The 24,852-nt window shown below is 35.3% G+C and overlaps 1 protein-coding gene across 1 annotated transcript in view; it reads left to right on the forward strand.

The window, feature by feature from the left end:
* The window catches only part of PKHD1L1 (PKHD1 like 1), a 164,530-nt gene that overhangs the window by 18,780 nt on the left and 120,898 nt on the right, over nt 1-24,852 (forward strand). Inside the window, exons 7-18 of the mRNA XM_058275919.1 lie at nt 2,487-2,540; nt 3,065-3,138; nt 4,019-4,061; nt 7,624-7,694; nt 8,919-9,029; nt 10,855-10,944; nt 13,430-13,698; nt 18,215-18,306; nt 21,615-21,774; nt 22,085-22,220; nt 22,958-23,101; nt 24,650-24,807. Of these exons, the coding sequence (XP_058131902.1) occupies nt 2,487-2,540; nt 3,065-3,138; nt 4,019-4,061; nt 7,624-7,694; nt 8,919-9,029; nt 10,855-10,944; nt 13,430-13,698; nt 18,215-18,306; nt 21,615-21,774; nt 22,085-22,220; nt 22,958-23,101; nt 24,650-24,807 (1,402 nt within the window). The remainder of the gene's footprint in view (nt 1-2,486; nt 2,541-3,064; nt 3,139-4,018; nt 4,062-7,623; nt 7,695-8,918; nt 9,030-10,854; nt 10,945-13,429; nt 13,699-18,214; nt 18,307-21,614; nt 21,775-22,084; nt 22,221-22,957; nt 23,102-24,649; nt 24,808-24,852) is intronic.

Consider the following 24,852-nt stretch of genomic DNA (forward strand, 5'->3'; position numbering starts at 1 on the left):
ATGAATTGCTAAATAAACAATTCAGACAGCAATGAGAGAATTTCCTTAACTACTAAAAAGGCAAAATATATACTTGCACACATATGCACATACATATAAAATATGTATGCATATGCATATACATATATAATTTGTAAAATGCCTTCATTTGAAAGGTGTTTATAAATAAAAGTGATTTATCTAGCATCTATTGAGGTAGAACTCTTGATTAAATTACATGCACATGCATTGCCAATATTCTAGAATTTTTCATATTACTAAATAGATAAATATTTAATATTTGATATAGACAGTTTATTGTAAGTAAAGATTTTGTTTGTATAATTTTAGATTTTCTAAATCATCCTTTCCCATGATACCAGGAAATGATACTTCTAATTTTCAAAAAGAGATTCATTTTTTTTCCCACTGTAAATGGAATTTGTGCTTAATACCGGGTAATGAATGGAAATTATTTCATAAAGTCACAGAATCGCTAAGTCAGAAGGGACCTCGGAGGTCAGTCAATCCAACCCTTGTACTCTGGAACCCTGAGATATTTTATATAAATACATTTTAAAATTTCATATGCCTATTAATAGGAGGGGAGAAAGTCTTAGACTGCACTTATCTCATTTTCACCACATTAATTATGACACAAAGTCTCCCAAGACATTTCGTGTGCCTGAATTCCATTTTCAGAGAGGAAATAGAGAGCAGTGGTCTGCATAGTGGCTGGGAAACCCAGAGACCTGAGTGCTCAAGCTGCTTCTGTTTCTCACAAGTCTTGTGAATTCTGGAAAATCTCCTAATTCAGACCAGTCACAAATTATAGAGGGCATGCAAATAAGTAGAAAACATAGTACTTACTAAGGAGCTTCTTCAAGTGTAATAGATCAGGTGAGAAAAAGTTAAAAAGCTGTATTGAAGGCTAGATAGGTAGTATTACTACAGACCCATATAATCCAGACCCCTGTGGGTACTGCAGATTGTAGTTAAGATTGTCAACTGGAGCCATGGTGTCTGGATTTGAATGACTGCCCTATGGCCCCTACTGGCTGAAACCTTGGTCAAGTTACTTAATCCCTCTGCATGAGTTTCTTCATCTATAAAATTGCAAAGGATAATTATTATTAAATCAAGGATTAAACACAGTAAGAGTTTATGAGTGTTAGCTGCTAAACTTATTTAGTTGGAATGAGTCAGGAGATCTGAATGAGAATTTTAACCCATATATCTATGTAATGGGAACAATGATTCAGTTCACTTAGTTTCTAAACATAATATAATGATCAAATGAAAAGACTTGTGTATAAAAGTATATTAAGAAGTTCAAAGCTGGGAAGCAGATTTGGTTCAACAGATAGACCATCCATCTACCACATGGGTGGTCCAGGGTTCAAACCCAAGGCCTCCTGACCCATGTGGTGAGCTGGCCCACGTGCAGTGCTGATGCATGCAAGGAGTGCCGTGCCATACAGGGTGTCCCTGGCATAGGGGAGCCCCATGCTCAAGGAGTGCGCCCCATAAGGAGAGCCGCCTAGCACAAAAAAAGTGCAGCCTGCCCATGAGTGATGCCACACACAAGGAGAGCTAACACAGCAAGATGAGGCAACAAAAAGAAATACAGATGCCCGGTGCCACTGACAAGAATACAAGCAGACACAGAAGAACACACAGCGAATGGACACAGAGAGCAGACAATGGGGGTTGCGGGGGTTGTAAATAAATTTTTTTAAAAAGCTCAAAGCTCTGCAAATAGAAGAGCTTGCTTTTGCAGTTAAGGTGTTTATCTGAATTTGTTATGAATCCAGATTTGTTGCCACGGAAGCTGAGTGCTTTATTCTGGAATTACAGAGAATACTGTACCAGTCATGTCCCTAAGAGCCTCCAACAGCATCAGATTCTATCAACCTTAACATGATAGGACAGACCTGAAGAGCTGAGGGAAATGCAAAGACAAGTGCTCTCCTTTCAACCTAACCCTCCCTTGTCTCAGTTCTTGTTCCCATTTAAATTTCACCAATGCCATTTGATGTTCACGTTATCCAAATAAGTTAACGGTCCCTCTGTATTTTTATCTTGTTTAATTCCTATAGTATGAAAGTTGCTATAAATTACAGCTTTCATTTGGATTAATTCCCCTTCAGGTAGATGAGTCCATTACCTGCTTTTACTTTTACTTTCCCAATAATAGTCACTACCTTCTAACTCACCATGTATGCTATAATTATCATAATTACTGTCAGTTTCTCCAGTTAGAATGTCAGTCCTATAAGAACAGCCATCTTTGTTTTGTTCACTGAGGTGCTCCAGTACCTACATCAGAGACTACTACAAATAGGTGTTCATTAGAGATTTGTTGAATGAATGAGTGATGGATAATAATGCAGGATTGAGGGGAAAAATGTAAAAGGCTAAAGGCTAGTGAGTTTGGTGGGAGGAGAGCATTCTGAAACTCTTTATTCAATATGATTTGACCTTTTCTAACAAAAATTTTTATACAGAGTGTATATTGGAGGAATGCCCTGTGAGCTTCTCATACCACAATCTGATAATTTGTAAGTAATTAAAATACTTTTCCTTAGGAAAAAAATATATACACATACTTTAATTTAAATAGTAATTTCTAGAAATACTTCATAACTAAATACTTTATAATACAGTATAAATTATAATGTAAATACTTAATTAGCAATCTTTTATGTATTAGGTGTTACTTGATGTTCCCCTGACTCCAATATAGGATGATACGAATAACTATTTAGATTATTATGAGAAAAGATGTTTTGAGAAGTATCTTCATCCAGTAATTATTCCACTTGGTAGTATTTTACATACTTAAAAGAAACATCAATTTGGACAGCCTAATTAATTAAAAATATTTAATTGATAAATGAAGTTTTATCCAAATATCTTCAACCAAAGCTTGGAAATATTTTCATTTTACAGAAATTTTGCTTATAATAAAAGTTTCTGTCCTGATACATATTCTGAAATTAATGAGATGTTTTTAAAGAGAAAGATAAAATTTTAAATCTTGGTGTCAATATAAATTTTGATATTAACATGTATGTTTTATTAGGTATGGTCTAAAACTGGACCATTCAAATGGAGATGTGGGGTCTATGATTTGTAAAACAACTGGAACTTACATAGGTAGGTGTTGGTCATCATTGTCATAAATGCATGTTTCTATTTCCCTTTTTTGTGCTCTCCTATACCTTCCCTCACCTTTTAAAAAAAAGAATATTTTCTTTTTTCCTTATTTTCTTTTCACTTTAATGCAAACATGTATGAATAAACTTTATTTTCAAGTTTCTTTTTCTTTCCTTCCATCCTTTAGAGGATTCCATGACAAATTTAGCTCCTTTACTGTAGTCTTCACTATATACTCCATTTCCCCCCTTGTTGTATGTACTGCAGACACACAGATCTTCTAATTCTTGAACCAACTTCACTTCCTTTTTCCTCCGGGTCTTTGCAAGCTTCCTATCCTGAATATTTCAGATAAAATGTCACAGTCTCAAAAAAGCCTTCTGTGACCCTTTGCCTTATATTTTCGAATCTTACTCTACATTTCCTTGATAGCCTTATCACAATTTTTAGTCATTTGTTTATGTGATTGAACTTAACTAATTGCATCCTCCACAAGACAATCAATATGCTCCAGAAAGAGAAGGAAATATTGTTGTGCTTAGCACCTAGCAGTGTCTGAGCCAATTTAATAATTGTTGAATGAATGAATGAAATCAGAGGACAATATGGTTATGAAAGCTGTAATTTTATTATTCCTTCTTCATTGTTAATTTGGACAGGTTTTTCTAGTTATAGCCTTGAAAAATTTAGCAGGTGTTTTAAAACCGTAAGTACTTCATTAAGATGGTCCAGTTTTCATTTCTTTGATTATTAATAGGTAGCTGTATAATTCCAGTTTTGATTTTATATTTATTTTCTTTGCTTTTAAATAAGTTTTATAATGTGTGGTTATTGTTCTTCTGTGATTAAGAATTTAATTATGTTTTTAAATTAATTTTAGGACATCACAATGTCAGCTTCATCTTAGATAGTGACTATGGAAGGTAGGTCATTCTGTCAATATAATTTTCATAATTAATTCAACTGGGTGGATAAAATAAAATGCTTATTTACTTTGTACTATAGACCCAGAGGTTAAAAACATAATTGCTTCATCCCCCAAATTAACTTTTAAAGTATCGATGACTCCCATTCACCCATAATTTGTATCCTACATTTGGTTTTTCAACTATTGGGAAATCTAACATTACCCAAAACAACAAATAAAAAAAAATCATTGCTTGTGATATTGAAAACTGTTATATTGTATGTAGTAGCTCTTCTGATAATTAAAGTAATTAAATTTTGATTTGCGCTAATATAAGACTAATTAAAACCTCATGGTTAATATTACCTGATAATGACTTTTTGTTAAAATATCAAGGCATGTAGGCTTGTGAAAGACAGTTGTTTAGTTTTCACCTAACACTAATGTTAACAACTTATATTTATGGTATTTAATAAAACTAGAATTCATTTCCAATTATCCTGCATCCTAATTTCAATAAGAAGACTGTCATACAGATATAGAAATATCAGAATATGCCTATTTCAAAATTATGTTCAAATCTTATATTATAGATAATTACAATAGCTAACGTTTGGTGGCATCATACATGCATTATCTAGTTTAATCTTCCCAGATAGTCTATAAATTGAGTACTATCATCCATACCATGTGGCACATAAGGAAAATGAGACAGGAATGTTAAATAATTTGTCAAGGGTCATTTAGCTAGTAGGAAGCGAAGCTGGTATGTGAACCCATACAGTGTAGCTCCAAGATCCGAGCATTTCATTCCAATTTTTGTACCCTGACTGTGGAAGGGTGTCAGCCTCTAGTGTTTTGTCTCATCACTACTTGACATCCTGCTCCAGGGTTCTCTACCAGGGTGGCATCACCCCAATCCCAGAATCATTTACAAATATGTGGGGCATTTGTTGGCTGTAACAGTAACTGAGGCATGCTAATGGTTTTTAGTGGGCAGGGCCAGGGATGTGGTAAACCTAAATGAATTGTCCTGCCCAAGATGCCATAGCCCTTTCCGTTGGGAAGTACTGAGCCAGTTGACAGCAAACTGTGAGAGAAGGATGAGCTTCAGTCTCTGCTTTCATGGAACTGCAATTAAGGTGGAGAGATCAAGTTTACTACTGCTGTATTTAGAGACCATCTAGTTCTGGATCGCTTATAGGTAATTGACTTATGACCAAGTGATGCTTGGCCTGGACACTTAATTATAGACTGAAACCATGAGGATTATAATCCAAGGGCAAATCAGAGTGGATGATAGATAAATGGTGCTAAGAGTCATGTTTGTTATTGACATTGGGCAAGTGACTTAAAATTCTATAATTTAATGTACTTCTCTTCACGGACATGACTGACTTACGTATAAGTTGATGATATAAGGCAAAGGATTTTATTGAAAATATTAGAGAACCTTTTTAGAAGTAACAGTTAGTTAGTTTCAAATGATTTAGTGAGTTTCAAATGATTTCCTGAACCACCTATGGCTCTTTCATGCTTTAATGCCACTCTTCTAGGTGAGAAAAATGAACTTTTAGTTCTGAGTCCCTATGAAAGGTATTATTAGTCAAATTCATCAAATGTCTCTCAGAGAAAAAATTATCGAAAAGTAGGTTTAACTGCTGGAGCTTGTATGTATTTGCTAAGTATACTTCTTTCAATTCACTCCATTAACATGCTTGGAAACTTATAATTTAAAAGAACCAGCAAATTTGCATATACTGTAAGCAAAAAATACATAACATGTTGATTCTGTGATCTGATCTGAATTTGTGCTTCCTTTTTCCTTTTTTTAACCATTGGCTGTCCTTTTGAATTAATGTCTCAGAATTAAGGCAAATATATTTCTAAATGAAATATTCTTAGGAATATGACTGTTAGAAATATGAGATTCACTTCCTAAAACTCAATTTAAAATAACATGGCATTGTTAAATATTCAATCCTTTCATAAATTATAAAATTAATATTTCACAAATTTCAGGAGCATTTCTGAGTATCAGAGGAATCAATTAAAGACTTGTGATGCCCATTCTCTATTTCTTTTAATATCTAACCTTTTCTCCTCTGCTACCCTAAGTTCAAACAACAGCTGTTCCAAACTGATAAGGTATAGATGAGGCTGCCTTAATTGAGAAATGCCTAGTCATTATCTATGAATTAGTGAAAATCACCCCAGTGTCATCCAAAATAAATTGCATTCAAATTTTATTTCAGGAAGCAATTTTTCCACTAATTTAAGAAGCAGAATTAATTTTTCAGATGCAGAATCTGAACAGAAACAATATTGTTGGAACTAGAATTGTTTTGCATCTCTGTGAAAATGAACTGAAAGGCTAACAACATGAAAACATAGAATCCAGTATGATCGTCTTAAATACTTTAGCAAAAAATATTTCAAGGGACTCTTTAGTCTTAGTAATGTACATTATATAGTCTGGGTTAGATTTTTAGGAGCACAAACTGACTCAACTATAAGATTTGCATTTCCCTTTTCGATTTTAGTTCAGCTCATTATAATTGTGATGAATGAGTCTTGAGTCTTAACGTTTGAATTTAACTTTTCTATGAATCTCATTGAGTTAATTAAGAGAAATGCATGTAATTTCCTAGGATAAGATTCTTTCCCTTGGTAACTCTCCAGGCGAGTGAAGTGCAAGCATCAAAAAATATAAACAGGCTCTGTGTTTATTAAGATGATTTAAAATTTGATGGACTGTTGTTAACTTACACTCATCCATTTGTAGTCTCACACAGACTACTAGGCAGGAAAGGAGTACTGTGTGGTACACAAGTGAGGAGTCAGCAATTCCAGCTCAGACTGCCTGGCTTTAAACTCTGTCCTCGCCACAAACTTGCTTTGCGATCTTGAGCAATATACATAACTTCTTTGAGCTCACCTAACTCATTGAGATGTTGTAAGAATTAAATGGCATAATAAATAAAAAGCTCTTAGCACAGTACCTGGTAATTGTTCAATAAATGCTAGTTATCATGACACTAAATGGAGTCTAAGAGAGAATGGTATGGTCAGTGGAAGAGCCAGCCTTTCTGAGGGGCAATGCTCTTGCCTGATTTTCATGTTTCTTAAATTTATTTATTTATCCCCCCTCCCCCACCCGTTGTCTGCTCTCTGTCCATTCGCTGTGTGTTCTTCTGTGTCCAGGAACTGATCCTGGGACCTTCTGGAGTAGGAGAGAGGCACTCAATTTCTTGTATCACCTCAGTTCCCTTGTTTTTCTTGTTGATATTAATATAATTTTTACAAAATTATATTAATACTTTTTTGAGGCATAACTTACAAACAACAAAATGTACATATTTAAGTGTGCATTTCAGTGAGTTCTTAAAAATGTATAGACTGTGTGTAACTAGTAATCAAATCAAGATACAGATTTTATCTCCTTCTGCTCAAGTTCCCTCATGCCCCTGTGCAAATGACTGACAGGATTTCTCTTACTAAAGTTTTATTTAAAAACCACATTTTCCTAAAATAAAGGTCATTCTTAAGGCCTAATTAAAAAATTTTTTTTAAACTAGGAGTTTCCCACAGAAAATGGCATATTTTGTTTCTTCACTCAATAAAATTTCAATGTTTCAGACTTATGCAGGTATGTGATATTTCTTTCACTCTGTGTGTCTGCATGTGTGTGTGACAGAGAGAGAACAAGCTTGAGAGCGTGAGCAAGAGAGAGGTATATACTTCATTTTATCAAATTTAAGACAATAATATTTACAAAGTATACTATGATTTTATGTACTGCTAACAAACAAAAGCCACCTAAGGTGGGTATCTTTTAGGAAACCCTGACAGTAAGCCAGGACTCTGAAAAATGCATTTCTACTGTAAGGTGGGTTGAGATATAAACTTGTCACTCTAAAAGGGAAAGCAAAGAAACTTACATGTTTCAACTTCAGTTGAGGGTGGAGGGAGGAAAAAAACCTCACCTGTCAATTTAAACTACAAGCTGCTAATACTTTCTACTGGAGTTTAGGCTCTCAATATGGTCCAATGGAATCCTCAAGCAGATTATAATTAAATTAAATTAATTTAATTTAATTTAAAGTAGTCTCAGATCAGTAGTATTCCCAGGAAAGTGGCAGAAGCAAATATAAATCTTCCTGGAATAATTTTACTTCATTCCCGGTCAGGAAATATTGTGCGGCATATTCAGATTTCAAAGATATTAAAATGTGAAAAATGTGTATTTTGGAATCAGTCAAATGTGATATATCCTGGCTTTTTCTAGAAATTTTTTGAACGTGAGAACTCATGTATAAGAATACACAGAACTGTGATAGAATTTAATAAGATTAAATATTACCAAGAATTCATTGTTATATCATACATGGGCTATATTACCCAAACACCTAAAACTTTTATATACCAAAGTCAAAAGTCCAATTATACTTAATATATTAATATATGAGGAAAATGTAAATATAAGAGGTTGGTCTGTAAATATAAGAGAGATCCATTCTTCTAGAGCATATGGGAGAAGCAGCTAAAATTATTTGCCTTCCTGTCTTTTCTATTGGAGTCAAGGTTCTATGCCCAGGTTTTCCTTACTCCCATTACTTCCATCATTTTAGCACCAATCACCACTGAAGATTGGTAGTGTAGGTCTTGGTGAAATCCATGTTTACTGTCCTCTTTGGATTGCATCAGAGACAAAATAATGAAACATCTAATTCATTCATTGAGCAATCTGATATCTGTATTGTGCTAAGTGCTGTGGCTAGGTAATTTGGGAAATTTTAAAAAACCAACAAGCAAGCATTTGGGTTTATGTGTAATATTCATGACAATTTATTTAATATGCTTTTTCCCCCAGAGGTCACTACGATTTCACCTTCACAAGGAAGCATTGCAGGTGGCACCAGGCTAACAATAAGTGGGCGGTTCTTTGATCAAACAGATTTCCCAACCAGAGTTCTAGTTGGAGGTATTTTTCATGATTTTTTAATGTATTACTTTATAAGAGCAACTCCTGCCTTTATTTAACAGTTTATAAGGAGGATAATAATCTTTTCTCAAAGTCTTAATTTTTAAAATAGGGTATTTTCCACTCAGGCAGTTTGGTTCTGGGGCTTGAGGTTTTTCCCACTGCAATTTTAGCAGCCTTATTGATCAGGCCTGGGGCTCTGAGGTGGGCACCAAAGACATTGTGTGGCAGCATTGTGATTGCCATCCATCAAGTCCTCACCACACTCTAAGGACTCGTCTGCTCTCTATTTAATACACTATTAAATGCCCTTCTTGAACTGTTGTTACTTTTCAACGGGTTGACTAGTTACCAGGAAATTTAAAGTAATATTTTGGGATACTCTCCTCACACCCTTCTCGTATCTTGCTTCAGCTGTACATCAGTAATTACTGATGATACTGGCTTTGGGAAGAACATTCTTGGGATATGTGTTCCTGTTATGTATCCGGTCTAGACCTGTTCAGAGGTGGGGAGATATCCAGTTCAAAAGGTAGGTTGGGGAGAAAGTGGTAGTGGGAATTTTCCCACTCAGTCATAATGACCTTCCCGACCTTGACAGGCAGGGGACCGGATGCCTGTCCATGCAACTGGGCACATTCCTTTTCTGATACAGTCCACCTGCTTTGGCAGTTTCTACCTCTTAAGGTATATGCCTGTGAGTCAGCCAAATGCTATTTCAAGAAGAGAAATAAATATAAAGCAACTTCATCTAACATTTACACAGTATAAAATATTTTAAATTTATATAATGTGTCTTATGAACTGATATAATTACTCTTATTTTGACTATGCTATAATTGTTATGCAAAAATAGCATGTTAGTTTGCTATCAGATTTCATTGCCAATGATGGGGTATCCAGATTGGAAATCTCTTAATCCTCAATAATTTCTCGAAAATAATGATCTGTTTATGTTTCCTTCCTTTTATCCAAAGAAAATGGACTAGGATGGTCTATTATATATACTGTATTTGCTTTTCTAGTTTTTCTTGTATCCACGAAGTATTAAAAATAGTGAAAGTTAGTGTTGAAAGTTTAAATTTTCCAGGCCACCAAGCAAAATTTGTCAAAGATATCTCTCTCCATTTCCCACTCCCTTTCCTTTGATGGGCTATGATGACCATTTCAGTAAATACTTGCTAAGGGCTAGTTTAACATGAGGTACTATGAGGGGCACAAGGACATCTAAAATGTGGACCCTTCCCCAAGTCTAACTGTCCTTGTGCATATGCTAAATAAAAGCTTTCTCTTGTAGACCTGTTTTGGTTTTACTCTATCTGAAAATATAATTTAAAAATTATTATCTTTTTTGTTTTCATTTGAACAACTTGGACTAAAATACCATTTTTTTTTTTTTTTACCTAAGAAGATGGAGTTATCTACCTTTGGAAATTGTGAACACAATGGGTTTATTCAGGAACTTATCCCCAAGGAACAAAATATGAGACATCTCTGGGTCGAAATGTGAAATAATTTTATGAGATAGTTCATCAAATTTTTCATCTTGGTTCCCAGAAATTGTGAAATTTTCTATTTCAAACTTGTAATATTTTGCCAGGAACATGTTGACTTGTGGAATTGTGGCAAATAATGACTGATAAGCTCTAATGGAGAGTAGGTAAAGGAAATGAAGTCTCCAACTTTGCCCCTAGCTTGTACAACTTTGTTTCAGTGAAAGAAAAACAAAACAAAACAAAACAAAAAAACCACTTCTAGATAGGTTGATGTGATTTGAAGTCCAGAAGGCTCAGTAGTAACAATTCTGCCCCTTGCCTCTCTATAGGTCAACCCTGTGATATTTTGAATGTGACAGAAAATAGTATATGCTGCAAGACACCACCCAGACCTCATAGTCTCAGAACAGTATATCCAGGTAAGTTACCATAATGGAGAATGGCCATTTCTATATTTTCATTAAAAGAATATTTTGACATACAGCATTAGTAAAAAATTATTTTTTGAGATTTTTTATTGTGAGGAGAATTATAATAACTGTCCTTTTTTTTCTTTACACTTTATGGATTAGTAAACACTTGTATTAAAGTAGCTTAGTCAAGGCTGTACCAGTAGACTTAAGGTCAGCTTAGATTCCCCAGACACTATACTGAAAATAGCATGTCTCTATTGATAGAGTACAATGGGGTCTTTATTTCAAATTAAATGATGATTATTAATGTTGGTATAAACTTCAGGGAGATAGTAAAAATGCTTTTGGCTGGTTAAAAAGCAGAGGAAGTTAAATCGTTATCATTCTAATTTGATTTAGGAGTGAAAAGAGAGGATGAGAGAAATGTAACTCAAAATTCTTTTTAGACTCTCTTCTTGAGCAACTGTGCATGTGATTGAGTGTGGTGTAGACCTTAAATCTTGTGCACACAGTGAAATCCTTCTACTCTCATCCTTACTTCACCTCATCCTTAACCCACTACACTTTATTTCAGCCTTTATCCAAAAATGTAAAAAGTATTAAAAATGTATAGTCAGGGAAAGGAAAAAAGAGGTTTAATATAGGGGCATTTTCAGGACTTGGAATTGTCCTGAATGACATTGCAATGACAGGTACAGGCCATTATATATCCTGTTATCATCTACAGAATTGAGTGGGAAAGAGTGTAAACTACAATGTAAACGATAATCCATGCTTAGTGACAATGCTCCAAAATGTGTTCATCAGTTGCAATGAATGTACCACACTGATGAAAGAAAGAAGCTGAGAATGTGGGGAAAAGTGGGAGTGTGGGGAGTGGGGCACATGGGAATCCCTTGTAGTTTTTTTATGTGACATTTTATGTAATCTAAGTATCTTTTAAAACTAAATAAAAAATATATTTTAAAAAATGTATAGTCCTGAGCTTCGGTTATTGATTTCTAATCTCTGTGGGAAGTGGAGGAGAGAGGCCTAAGACAAAAGTTCATAATTTCACTTCTAGATAGAAGGGAAGTCCCAGGCAAGGTGAAGGACCAGCATGTGAGGGCATATAGACAACTGGTTCCTTGTGTCCTAGCACCAGCCAAAGTCACTCTATCCCCTGACCCCAAGCCCTTCTCTTAAACGGAGAAGGAACATTTGAAATTCTTGAGACTTGCCCAGTCTTAAGAACTGTGTTCTTAGTTGAATATTTGAAGCCAAATAAATTCTGTTTACCAGTTTCATAGATTTCTTTGTTTTGAATGCCATTAGAAAAAAATAACCCCTTTAGGAAAATAATTTTTGTACTTATAGTTGATAAATTTTAAGGAAGTTGTATATACCAGAGAATGCTGCTGTTGTGAAAGGTTGAATTGCTCAAACTTGGCAGAAGAGGTGAAACCACTGTATTCCAAATCCAGCCACCTGAAAGCCTTTGGAGGAAGGCATGATCGTGATTGTTGATGATTTTTTTTCATACCAAACAAAAAGGGGGAGGTGGCTCCTTTCTGCCTAGGAATAAGGTTAATTACAGGCTTTACACTGGCAAGTGTATGTACACCTTTAGAGAAAATATTCCTTTCTGTTTGTTTCCAAAAGAGAAATGAAATCCCAGACCAGAGGAAATGTTAAAAAAAGAAAGAAAAGAAAAGAGAACTGCTGACAGAAATCTTAACACTAACAATGTTTGCTCTTGAACAGTTGTAAGCCATTAATTGAGTAACTTTTGTCAGAGAGAAGAATCAAGTCAAAGGTGTTTTTTTTCTTTAAGAGTTATTTATTTATTTATTTACCACCCTCCCCCTTATGGCTTGTTTTGCTGTCTGTTCTCTGTGTCCATTCCCTGTGCATTTTTCTGTGTCTGCTTGTCTCCCTTTGCTGTGTCGTCTTGCTGTGCCAGCTCTCCTGGCACACAGGCCAGCCTGCCTTCACAAGGAGGCCCCAGGACGCAAACCCAGGACCTCCCATAGGGTAGACGGGAGCCCAACTGATTGAGTCACAGCTGCTTCCCAAAGTCAAAGGTTTTTGAATCAATGGTCTGACTCTTGAAGTCTTTAGACTTAACTATATAAAGTGGCATAGGTCATATCATAGTATAATAATATTATTATTGTTATCATAGCAGAGCACTTACTAAGTTCCAGGTATTTTGCATATATATTATATCTAATGCCCATCACCATGAAAATAGTATTATTATTCCCATTTTATATAAAGGAAACTGCAACTCAGAGAAGTGAGGTAATAATAAATAAATTGTAGACTGTCGTAATAGCATTCTGTGCTCAGATGCAGGTATGCTTAAGGGTACATGTAATTGTTTTCTTTGCACCCATTTTCTAAAAATATGAACTGAAATAGAACATCTGTAACCACTACACAAATGGAAGATCATTGGAATGCTGTGTAGTAACTCCGATACAAGACTTATTTTATTTATTATGTTCAGGTGGGAGAGGCTTGAAACTTGAGGTGTGGAATAATAGCCAACCAGTACATCTTGAAGAGATTCTTGAATTCAATGAAAATACACCAGGATACATGGGTGCCAGCTGGGTAGATTCAGCTTCCTATATTTGGCCCATGGAGCAAGACATGTTTGTTGCACGCTTCAGTGGATTTCTGGTGGCTCCAGATTCTGATGTTTATAGGTTCTACATCAAAGGTGATGACCGTTATGCTATTTATTTCAGCCAGACTGGACTTCCAGAAGATAAGGTAGGGAAGCCACAGATTACTCTTTGGTATCATAAACACAATATGATAATCTTCATACGTTATTTCATTTTTCTAAAATAAAACCAATATTTGAATATTTGAGATAGCTTCATGTAGTTGGGTTCTTCGCCATTTTGATACATGTGATAAGAATTATAAAATTGTCATAGAAAACTCCTGAACTAAGAGACAATACTTTCCAAAATTTAAATTTTCTCTGCAAAGAGAAAAATACATATTTCCCCTAAAATTGAAATTAGTTTATGTTATAAAAGAATTGTAACCACAGTTTTGAACATTTGGAAAAGAGTGTAAATATTCTGTGTCATGAGATAAAAGTTTGTCTTTTCCTCTTATCCTTATCTTGTATTTTGTATAAATGGGATCATACAATTTCAGTCATCTTTTCTCACATATTAACATTTCCACATGTTACTAAATAATCTATGTAATCATCATTTTTAATGACTGAATAATGCATCATTGGGTGGGCTAATTAAACTTAGGTAGCCATCTCCCTACTGATAAGGTTTTTAAAATAGAATTTGTAGGCCTACTGAAAACCCATGAAGAAAGTATAGAGTTCCCATATACTCCCCAACACATAATTTTCCTTATTAGTAACACTTTATGTTCATATGGTAACTTTGCTATAATTGCTAAAACAACATTATTATAATTATATTATTAACTAGAGCTCACCATTTACATTAGAGTTCAATGTTTGTGTAATTTTATTCTAGTAACATACATGCAATCCCAACTTCTCCATCTAACCACATTCAGTGCATAATTCACTGGTGTTAATTACATTCACAATGTTGTTCTACCATATAAGATTTTAATTTATGTCTAATTTTTCATGACCACAAGTAGCATTCTATTGAAAGTCTGTGTTCATCAAATTTAAGGTTCTTTTGTTAGGATAATTTCACAAATAATCTGTTAGGAAACTAATAGATCAAATCACAAAAGTTTTTTTATTACTTGATTTATATGGCAATATTGCGCCTCATACTGATTACACAACATTAAATTGCTACCTAAAATATAAGAATTTGAATTTTATCAAAGCTTGTCAGCATGCTCACTCCAAAGGTGGTATTAGGGATTGAATGATGTCCCCCACAAAAGGCATGTTCAGGTCCCAACCACTGATCTTATGGATCTGAACCCACTTGTAAATAAGACCTTTGAAAATTTTATTTTCAAAATTAAGGGGTGCTCATGCTGAATGAGGGTGAACCTTGATCCAATATGGCTTAAGTCCTTATAAGGAAAAGAAATTGAATACAGAAGAGGAAGTCACAGGGAGCAGCCAGAAGCTGGAAGTCAGTGGAATGCAGAAGAGAAAGAAGGCAATACTATGTGCACTGTCATGTGACAGAAAAGCCAAGGAACCCTAAAGACTGCCAGCCCGCCAGTATATACTGACCTTCCTCTGAAAGCAAGCCTCTGAAACCATGAGCCAAAAAATTTTTGGTGTCAAGTCAACCCAGTGTATGGTATTTGTTTTAGCAGCTGGAAAACTAGTTTGTACAGTTTTTGGTACCAGAAAATGGGGTGCTACTATAAAAATACTTTAACATTGTGGAAATGGCTTTGGAATTGGATAATGGGTAGAGGTTGGAATAATTGTGAGACACTTGATAGAAAAAGAGACCATTGGTAGAAATATGGATGCTAAAGATACTTCCAATGAGTCTTTAGATAGAAATGATAAGTTTGTTTTTGAAATTGGAAAAAAGACTATCCTTGTTACAAAGTGGCAGAGAACTTGGCAAAATTGTGTTTGATGTTGGATTGAAAGTAGAAGTTATAAGCAATGAACTTGGATATTTAGTTGAGGAGATTTTTCAAGCTAAGGGTGGAAACCTGGCTTCTCACTGCAGCTTATATTAAAATGTAAGAGAAAGGGATGGCAGCTGGGAGCTGAACTCTTAAGCACAAAGAAACCATAACTTGATGGTTTGGGAAATTCTGGGCCTATCCAGAGAATGTGTTCTGAGACTAAGGCCAGAAACCTCCTTGAGCTTTCAGTAAGACAGTTCCTAGAAGACAAGTCTCACTGCAAAGGTTTAGCCAAACAACCCTTTGTTAAAGAGAATATGATGTACATGGATCAAGCCATTTCAGTGGAAGTTAGGATTGGTAAAGAGTTATCCAGGAAGGATCTGTGGAAAGTTCTATCATCTGATAGTTTGGACCTCCTAGAACTGCGAACTATGCCAACAAGGTTTTTATGAAATTTTTATGGACAGAAGCAATGCCTGAAAGGGACAGGGAAGGGAAAAATTGAAAGAAGAATGGTTTCAAGGGCAGAACCATGGAAGCTGAGGTCTAACCAAAGAGATCTCAATATACGAGAGTAAGCCTACCCATATGTGTGTAAAGGGCAGGTTTTCCTCCTACACTTGAAGCATCTGTCCCAGTACTTGGAGGGGACAGGCATTGCCCTCTGTTGTTCAGGGATAGTGCCAACACACCAATGCCCATAGATGGTAGCCTGTGTCCTGGAGTTCACGAAGAATGTGGCTGTCATTCTGATGCCTGAACCTGTGTTTGGGGAGAGCATGTCCTCTGTTCAAGCACTTAGAAGAGGTGGGACTGTCACTTCATCAGGTCCAGAGGACAAAGAACCAAACACAGATGGTTCTCAGACCTTGAGATCTACAGGAATTGCACTGATGTCTTTTGGGCTTGTTTGGAACCTGTGACCCCATTGTCCTTACAGTTTCTCTCTTCTGTCCCACAATTATATATTGGAAGCAGGCAACTTGTTTTCTAGGTTTCACAGGTCCATCAGGCAGGAGATAGTCCACACCCATTACTGATTTTGATGAGACTCTGTACTTAGCTTTGCTACTGAAATGACCTAAGGCTTTTAAACCCACCCAAGAGTCATCTTTCTTATGGCCAAGGCCCCAGCTAAGAGGCCCTCATCTCAAGAGGCAGGGCTGGGCCTTCCCTGCTGCTCCACACCTCAGGAACGCCAGGAGCTCTTCGTGGCCAGTCCCTGCTCAGCAGCATTGCCATGTTCAGCCGAACATCTGTTGTCTCCAGGAGGGGGTGACCACCGTGTTTGGGGTGTGTGCACAGTTGGCCACTGGACTTCCTCTGCTCTGCTCTCACCTCCTGGCTGCTCCACATCCCTTCTGCTTTCAGGCATGTGTTTACATCGCAGGTCAAAAAAGGCCTTGCTGGCTGGGGCTCCCCTCTCACCCTAGTTTGGCTGGCCCTGGGTGTTTTCCTTTCCTAAGAGGGTATCAGTGAATGGAGTGTATCTACATACTGACACCAAGTGTCTCAATTTTCAGAGCCTGTTTTCCTTTGAAGTTGATTCTTTAATAATAAAATAACTGTATTTTATGGTTAAATTATTGACCAAATTCTAAATGATGGGAGACATTTTAAAAATCAATGGGAAGAATGTATATTAAACAATGTGTAACTCAGTTACTTTTATAAGATTAAAGACCCAGTGTATATTAAAAAGAAAAAAAAAAAGACTTTTAAAATGTAATGGAATGAATGCATTTTGCATAAGGGAAGAACATGTCTTTTTGGAATCCAGAGGGCAGACTGTTGGGGATTGAGTCATGTCCCCCACAAAAGGTATTTCCAGTTCCCAACCCCTGGTCCTATGTGTGTGAACCCATTTGTAAATAGAACCTTTGCAGATGTTATTAGTTAGAGTATGCCCAAATTGAATGAGAGATGGTCCTTAATCCAATATACCTGAAGTCCTTATAAGCAAAGGAAATTGCACACAGAAGAGGAAACCACAGGGAGTAGCCAGAAACTGTGAGTCAACAGAACCTGGAAGAGAAAAAAGATGCTGCCATATGCATTGATTGCCATGTGGCAGAGGGGCCAAGGAACCCAAAGATTGCCAGCAAGATATCAAACCTGAGGAGAAGTAAGCCTTCTACCCTCCAAAACTGCAAGCCAATAAATTCCTATTAAGCCAACACATTGTATGGTATGTGTTTTCACAATCAGGAATCTAATAGAAATGGTATAGTCATTCCTAGTGCAAAGCACAAACTCCTTTCACTCTAGTACACAGACCCATTTAGGTCTTTTTTGCATCCTCAAGACTACATTGACATGATTTAAATTTGATTAAATTCCTCAAAGTCCTCCAAAGAGCAAAAGAACATTTTGTTTAACCATAACAGCTTTCCTCCCCATATATATCTTTGTTTTTTCCACTGCAATTCTAATTGTGGAAAAGCTATGGTCTAGTCAGTTCACTTGGTATAGGCATGTGGTGTGAAGAGTGGAAGGAATGAAGTGAGTTTTGATAATTTAAAAAATTTGATTTCATCATGGGTAATAACTCCTAGAAGAAAAATATGTTGGAGTTTTACATTTTTCTATTCATGAACATTACAAGGATGACAGAAATAATAAATGATAACCATAGAAGCATAATGGTGATGTTAAAAATGTTTATTAATAAATTTTCTCTCTTTCTCTCTCTCTTGTGCTCTTATTCTCACTCTGGGATAAGGTGAGAATTGCATATCATTCCGCAAATGCCAACAATTATTTTTCTAGTCATACGCAAAGATCAGATGAGATTCATCTTCAGAGAGGAAAAGAGTAAGAACTTTCTTTTCTTTAAATTATTGTGTAAAATTGAAAAATTATAAGTTTATTAGAAAGTTTTTAATGCATTTGTTTTGTTATCAAAGTGATATTAGCCTATTTGGCTTAATTTATAATGGTCATTCTCTATAATTTTATTAAAGTTTCTTTCTAAATTTCACAGAATAATGGCATTTAGTTAAGCAGGGAGATTTGAAATCTAATTTTGTGCAAAAATTTTGTTGCAGAAATAATAATTGTGTGAAATTTACTGTTTTCAATACTTTACTAGAATCTTTCTATAAATGTAGCCATCTAATTTCTCTATTCTTGCACCTCACATCATCAACATTGCTAGAGAAAAATTACAAAACCACATGGATTGGTGCCATTGTTAATATGTAGTTATTATTAACTTATTCATTTCAGGCTTTGTGCCAGGTACTAGAAATTTAATGTGAAAGATATTAAAATATACCCAGTTCCCTTAAGGAGCATATCATTTAGTGTTGAAAAGTCAAGTCCAGAGAACAGATGAGGGTGTCATCCAAAGAGAAAATTCCATTCAATGGGGTCATTTGGGATTCCTAGAAAATAGGAGGATACAAGACAAGGCATACTCAAAATGATTAAGTTACATGGAGACCATTGAATATCTTTCATTTATTACTTGTATCTGTTAGGTTTTATTTTATTTTTTTTGAGGAAGTACTAGGGATTGAACCCAGGACCTCATATATGGGAAGTAGGCAGTCTACCAGTTGAGCTACATCTGCTCTCCATATATCTGTTAACTTTTGCTGCATAACAAATAACCCTAAATTTTAGTGGCTTGAAACAACAAACATATTATTTCTCATGTTTCTGTGATTGGCTCAGCAGTTCTTTTGGTCTACTTAGCTTACTTAGGGATTTATGGTTTAGGTGGTCACAATCACATATCTGAAACCTTAGCTAACATATTTGGGATGTCTAGACATCTGGCGTGTCCCTTTCCATACGGTCTCTTATCTTACCAGGACCTTAGTTCAGGTCTGTCACTTTGGCTGAAGGGTTCCCAGGAATAAAGGGAACAATTCCCAATGTCCTTTTCTACACTCTGCTTGTGTGACATTTGCTAACATCCCCTTGGCCAAAGCTATACCAAGATTCAATGGGTGAAAAAATAGACTTCATCTTTTTTTTAAATGTATATATATGTATACATTTTTTTCAGATTTTATTTTATTTATTTCTCTCCCCTTCCCTCCCCCTGCTGTTGTCTGTTCTCTGTGTCCATTTACTGCATGTTCTTGTTTTTGTCCACGTCTGTTTTTGTCAGTGGCACAAGAATCTGTGTTTCTTTTTTGTTGCATCATCTTACTGCATCAACTCTCCGTGTGTGCGGTGCCATTCCTGGGTAGGCTGCACTTTCTTTCACTCTGGGTGGCTCTCCTTACGGGGCGCACTCCTTGCACATGGAGCTCCCCTACACGGGGGACACCCCTGCGTGGTAGGGCACTCCTTGCGCACGTCAGCACTGTGCATGGGCCAGTTCCACACAGGTCAAGGAGGCCCGAGGTTTGAACCATGGACCTCCCATGTGGTAGACAGATGCCCTATCCACTGGGCCAAGTCCTCTTCCCTAGACTTCATCTCTTGATGGAAGAGATTTTTAAAAATTTTGCTCTACCACACACCACCTTTCTGAATATTGAAGTGATTATGCTCATAGGAAGCACCATGAAGATTCTGATAGGGTTGAACAGAGGGTTGGGAACAATGGAATCTGGGGGTAATCACATATAGTAACAGTGACATGAGGAAAGCATTCTGTTCTTATTCTCCTTATATTTGTTTATGTATTTAAACATTTTCTTTTTTAACCAATTGCAATTTGGTGTCAGTACACTTTCAAACTTTGCCTTGCCGTCAGATATGAGTTCAGTCTATTTGTTTGGCAGAAGCACAGAGCTTACAGGCAAGAAATTCCTAGCACATCTACTGCCTGTGATCTGTGCTTCTGCAAAACCAGCTTACAGTTAACCACTGAACTTACATGAAGTCTATGAATTCTGAAATTGAGGTAAACTCTACTAGGTTTATTGCACAGTGGCCCCCAGGGCCTTTCCAAGGTGGGCTCATATTGCAAGTTTATCCTGCCGAAATAGTATAGACCAGTCATTAAGTATATGTCTTTTTGATATCCCTTTTGTGCACTGAATACTACTTTAGTTACTAATTTTAAAACCTTTAAATCTTTAAAATTCTCATAGCCTCTATTTCCTCATCTGAAAAAAGGGAATAATATCTCTCTTATGGGATTCTTGTGAAAATTAAATATAATAATTTACGTTATTATAGTTTAGTGTTTAGAATATAGAAGGTTCCCAATAAATATTTTTAACCCGCCAAATGAGGATGCAAAATTAAACAGTTTTTCTCTGAGCCCTGATCCTTAATTAATGTGGTCCCTTCCATTGATCAGAGCTGGGGAGCAGGTTTTCAGGGTTGTTGAATCTGATATAATCCCCCAGTGTCATTTCTATTACAGCAACCACCCAGGATTCACCATCCTAGACTCATTCAGAGTCTTGTGTGATCTGTGATTACTTATTTTCTATGAACAACAGTATCTGTTGAATGATGTGAGGTAATTTAGAGGAATTCCCATCTGGCCTCTCCAGATATGGGAGCAATGATGAGATTGATGGAGGTTTAGGCAAGCCAGCAGTAGCTTTGCACTCATCTGTGACAGCTGGTGAGTGAATGCCTTATCCTGGATGGATAGTTGAATGGTGAGCAGGGGCCTCAGGAACCAAGAATTCCAAGTGTAATGTCTAATCCTGTCCAGTTGTTTGAAGGACCATAGTCAATCTAATCATTAAGGGTTTCCTGAGGTAATGTTTCATTCTCCAAGGTACAAGTGGGGACACAATTTAAGGAACATGAAATTAGGAAATTTCATCCTTGACACATACAACTACTCAGATACTAAATACATGATATGTGTAAGTATGTCTGTCACTTTGTTTTACATATTAAAGTATTTAACCTCTGCATGTTGTTAACCTCTGAGTTATCTGCCAGTGAGTTCATATTATACCTTACAGTGTTATTGCATTTTAAGCCCTGGAGGATAGGGGATAGTATCTTCTTTAGTAAATATTTATTGGCCAAACTGAATGAACTGGTCATGAATAGAAACAACTCTCCAGGAATATTACAATAAACCATGTAACAGGCAGATTTTTCTAGTTTTGAAATTTTATTTACTGACAGAAAAAATTCATGGCAAATGATCTGGAAAAATAATTCTATTCATTAGTTACTCTATTTTCCAGATATTACATGGAAATTTTGCTGCAAGAGTATAGGCTAAGTGCTTTTGTTGAAGTTGGACTGTATCAGTATAGAAATGTCTATTCAGAACAACAAACAGGAGATGCAGTAAATGAAGAACAAGTTATCAAATCCCAGTCTACAATCATCCAGGAAGTACAGGTTTGTTATGATTATGAATCTACTTTATTAAAAGTAAATATCCAAAGGTAGGAGTTCTGTAAGTTATAACTTTTCTTAGGTAAGATGCTCTTTTGGGGGAAAGTCATCATGGACACTTATAGAATTGTGGTTTTTAAATACATGTATTATAAACCAAAGATACTGTTACTTGATAGGACTTTACATTTTAAAATATTATTTCACCATTTCCAGTAAAATAGAGCAAAAACATGGCATTGAACAGTTGAATTAAGATGCTTTTAGAATATATTTTTGCATGATAAAGTTATTTTTAAAAAATTCAACATAGGTTATAACATTGGAAAACTGGCAAACAACTAATGCAACTAATGAAGTTCAGAAGATCATGGTAACCAGCCCATGTGTGAAAGCTAATTCATGTTCACTTTACCAATATAGATTAATCTATAACATGGAGAAAACTGGTAAGTTTTAAGTAGTAAGGGAGCTTTTATTTCTCTTCATGTAGATATTGTTGTAAAAGAGTATTTTCCTAGCCAAATTGTAATGTCTTGAAAATATAGTTTTAATAGTACACTACACAAAGAAGCAGAAAAATATATTACGTAGAAAGATAACTTTTAAGAGGCAAGGATAGAAAATGGCATCAATATAAACAGCTTTCTGGTACATACCATCATTTTATTCTATAATGATCATGATAAATACATATAAATGTGCATAAGGATTTTGTATAAGTGTGATTCACAGGTATAACAAGATAAGAGGAGTGTAATTCATCATTACATAGAAGTGATTATTTCTTTTAAGTTTTCAAAATTAGTGATAGACCTCTTAAGAGACAATTCATCAATTAACATTGTATTTCTATATTTTATATTAAATTCTGAAAAAATAATTTTTGTTATTCCCATTGTTTGTCAGTGAAAATTGATCAGTACATACACATCAATTTGCTCTGCACAATGCTCACTACTATGGAAATATTAAATCAAGAAAATATCATCCCTGTCCTCGAAAGATCTCAACCTAATTAAATAGTAATTATACTAAATTTGAATTAATTTCAGAATATAATTTCATTAACTGATACCTTATACAGCATAAATTATGGATGCTTTAAAAATTCAAATATAAGAAATCACTAGAGGCTGCCATCATCCAGAAATATTTCATACTTTTTTTTTACTTCCTACAAAAGTCTTGCTGCCTGCAGATGCTTCTGACTTCATATTGCAATCAGCCTTAAATGACCTCTGGTCTATAAAACCAGATACAGTTCGAGTAACAAGAATACAAAATCCTCATGGCTATACTTACACTATAACTTTTATGTCAACCAGAGGTAAGCATGTATCTCATTTTGCACTTCCATAACTTTATTCTAAGGAAACAAATTTATATCCTATGCAACTGCATTGAAAAAGGGAAAATCTCCATAAAATGACAGAGAAAAAAAATGGACTCATAGCCTTGGTTATTTTTAAGATAAATATAAATTAAATATTAATTAGTTTAGTGTTTCCCTATGTCAATTTATATTTTAGTGGTAATTCAAGGAATGTATAATTCTAATGTCTGAGAGATATGCACTACACAAATGAACTATCAATATGACAGTCTACCTTATAAACTGGTAAAAATTAATAACCTATTAATTCCAGAAATAAAACATAAGTAAATCAGAATTGCCCAGAAGATACTAGTCTAACAAGATCTTCCCTAATGAAGGGATTCTGTGATCAAATTCACATGGAAAACACTGTATTCTATGGGTCCTCCTTGAAGATTGACAGAGCTCATTAGAATATTAAAATCCCTGAAGAGTCCTGCAGTAAAGAAACCAATTATGATGTTTAGTGTAACATTTTCCAAACTTATTTGACCTCGCCCTTCTCCCACCCCCAAGTAATAGTTATTGACTTCTGATTAAATTAATATTATATTCAAGACAATTTTGAAATATTAAGGTAGGCATTTTGCCTTAAAGCTAAGTTTAGCAACTGATTTGGCTTTTTGAGAGGTCTAGGTTATGAAATATTTATCTGAATGTTTTTGTTTTTGTTTGTTTTGTTTTGATTTTACTTTTCTTTGGACAGTCATTATTTTCCAATTCACATAAATAAAATGTTCAATTTTTATATCATATTTTATGAAATTGTTGATTTGATTACTGAGTGGAGAGTAAAGAATTTTGTTTACATGAGTTAAAGTTATAAAATTTTCCCAAAAGCTTACTGTGAAAATACTATACAAATGGAGATATGGTCATTCTTGCTCTCCCAGGAAAATATTTATTGATAAGACAGATGTGTAAAGGTTTCAGCCAAGATCATAAGAAATATATTACCCAACCCATAATGGCAAATTCTAGGACCTAGCCCAACAGAAAAGGTCTTCAGGATTCCAGTGATAAAACATTCTTTCAGTGAGGAGAGATGTCTGAAGGCAAGTCTCACAGGTCTGAGACTCTTGCCCTGAATTCAGCTTTCTGCCTTATTCATGTTTAAAGAAAATGGTAATATTCTAACCATAGTGTTGTTCCTAACACTATGGTATTGGCCACTGGCAAAAAAAGCCAAAAGAATTTTTGGAATATCTTTCTGCTTTTTAACCTTACCTCATGGCCCCATTACATCCTCTATTTAATTTATATTGCTTCCTTTTTAAGTCATAGAAACAGAATATTAAATGAATACTATTTCTCTGCTGTTTTTGCTATTTCTGCATGGATAAATCTGCTCAGACCCAAGGATCTGCATCTTTCACATTCATCCTTTGTGATAATGAATTCCAAAATGCAACCAATTTGGTTAAATTTGAGTGTCTATGACAGCCATATTGCTATTTTATTAATTAGCATATTAAAATTTTGTTTAATATTTACTTGCAGGAGACTTTGATCTATTTGATTATGAAGTATTTGAAGGGAATAATGTCACATTGGATATTACAGAGCAAACCAAAGGAAAACCCAGTTTGGAGACATTCACCCTAAGTTGGGATGGGATTGATTCTAAACCTCTTTCCCCATTGTCATCAGAAGCTGAAGTAGGTGCTAGGAAGGTTCTTTCTATGTATTTTTCATGCATCTTC

Source organism: Dasypus novemcinctus, chromosome 14 (assembly GCF_030445035.2).
Source record: "Dasypus novemcinctus isolate mDasNov1 chromosome 14, mDasNov1.1.hap2, whole genome shotgun sequence".
NCBI lineage: Eukaryota > Metazoa > Chordata > Mammalia > Cingulata > Dasypodidae > Dasypus > Dasypus novemcinctus.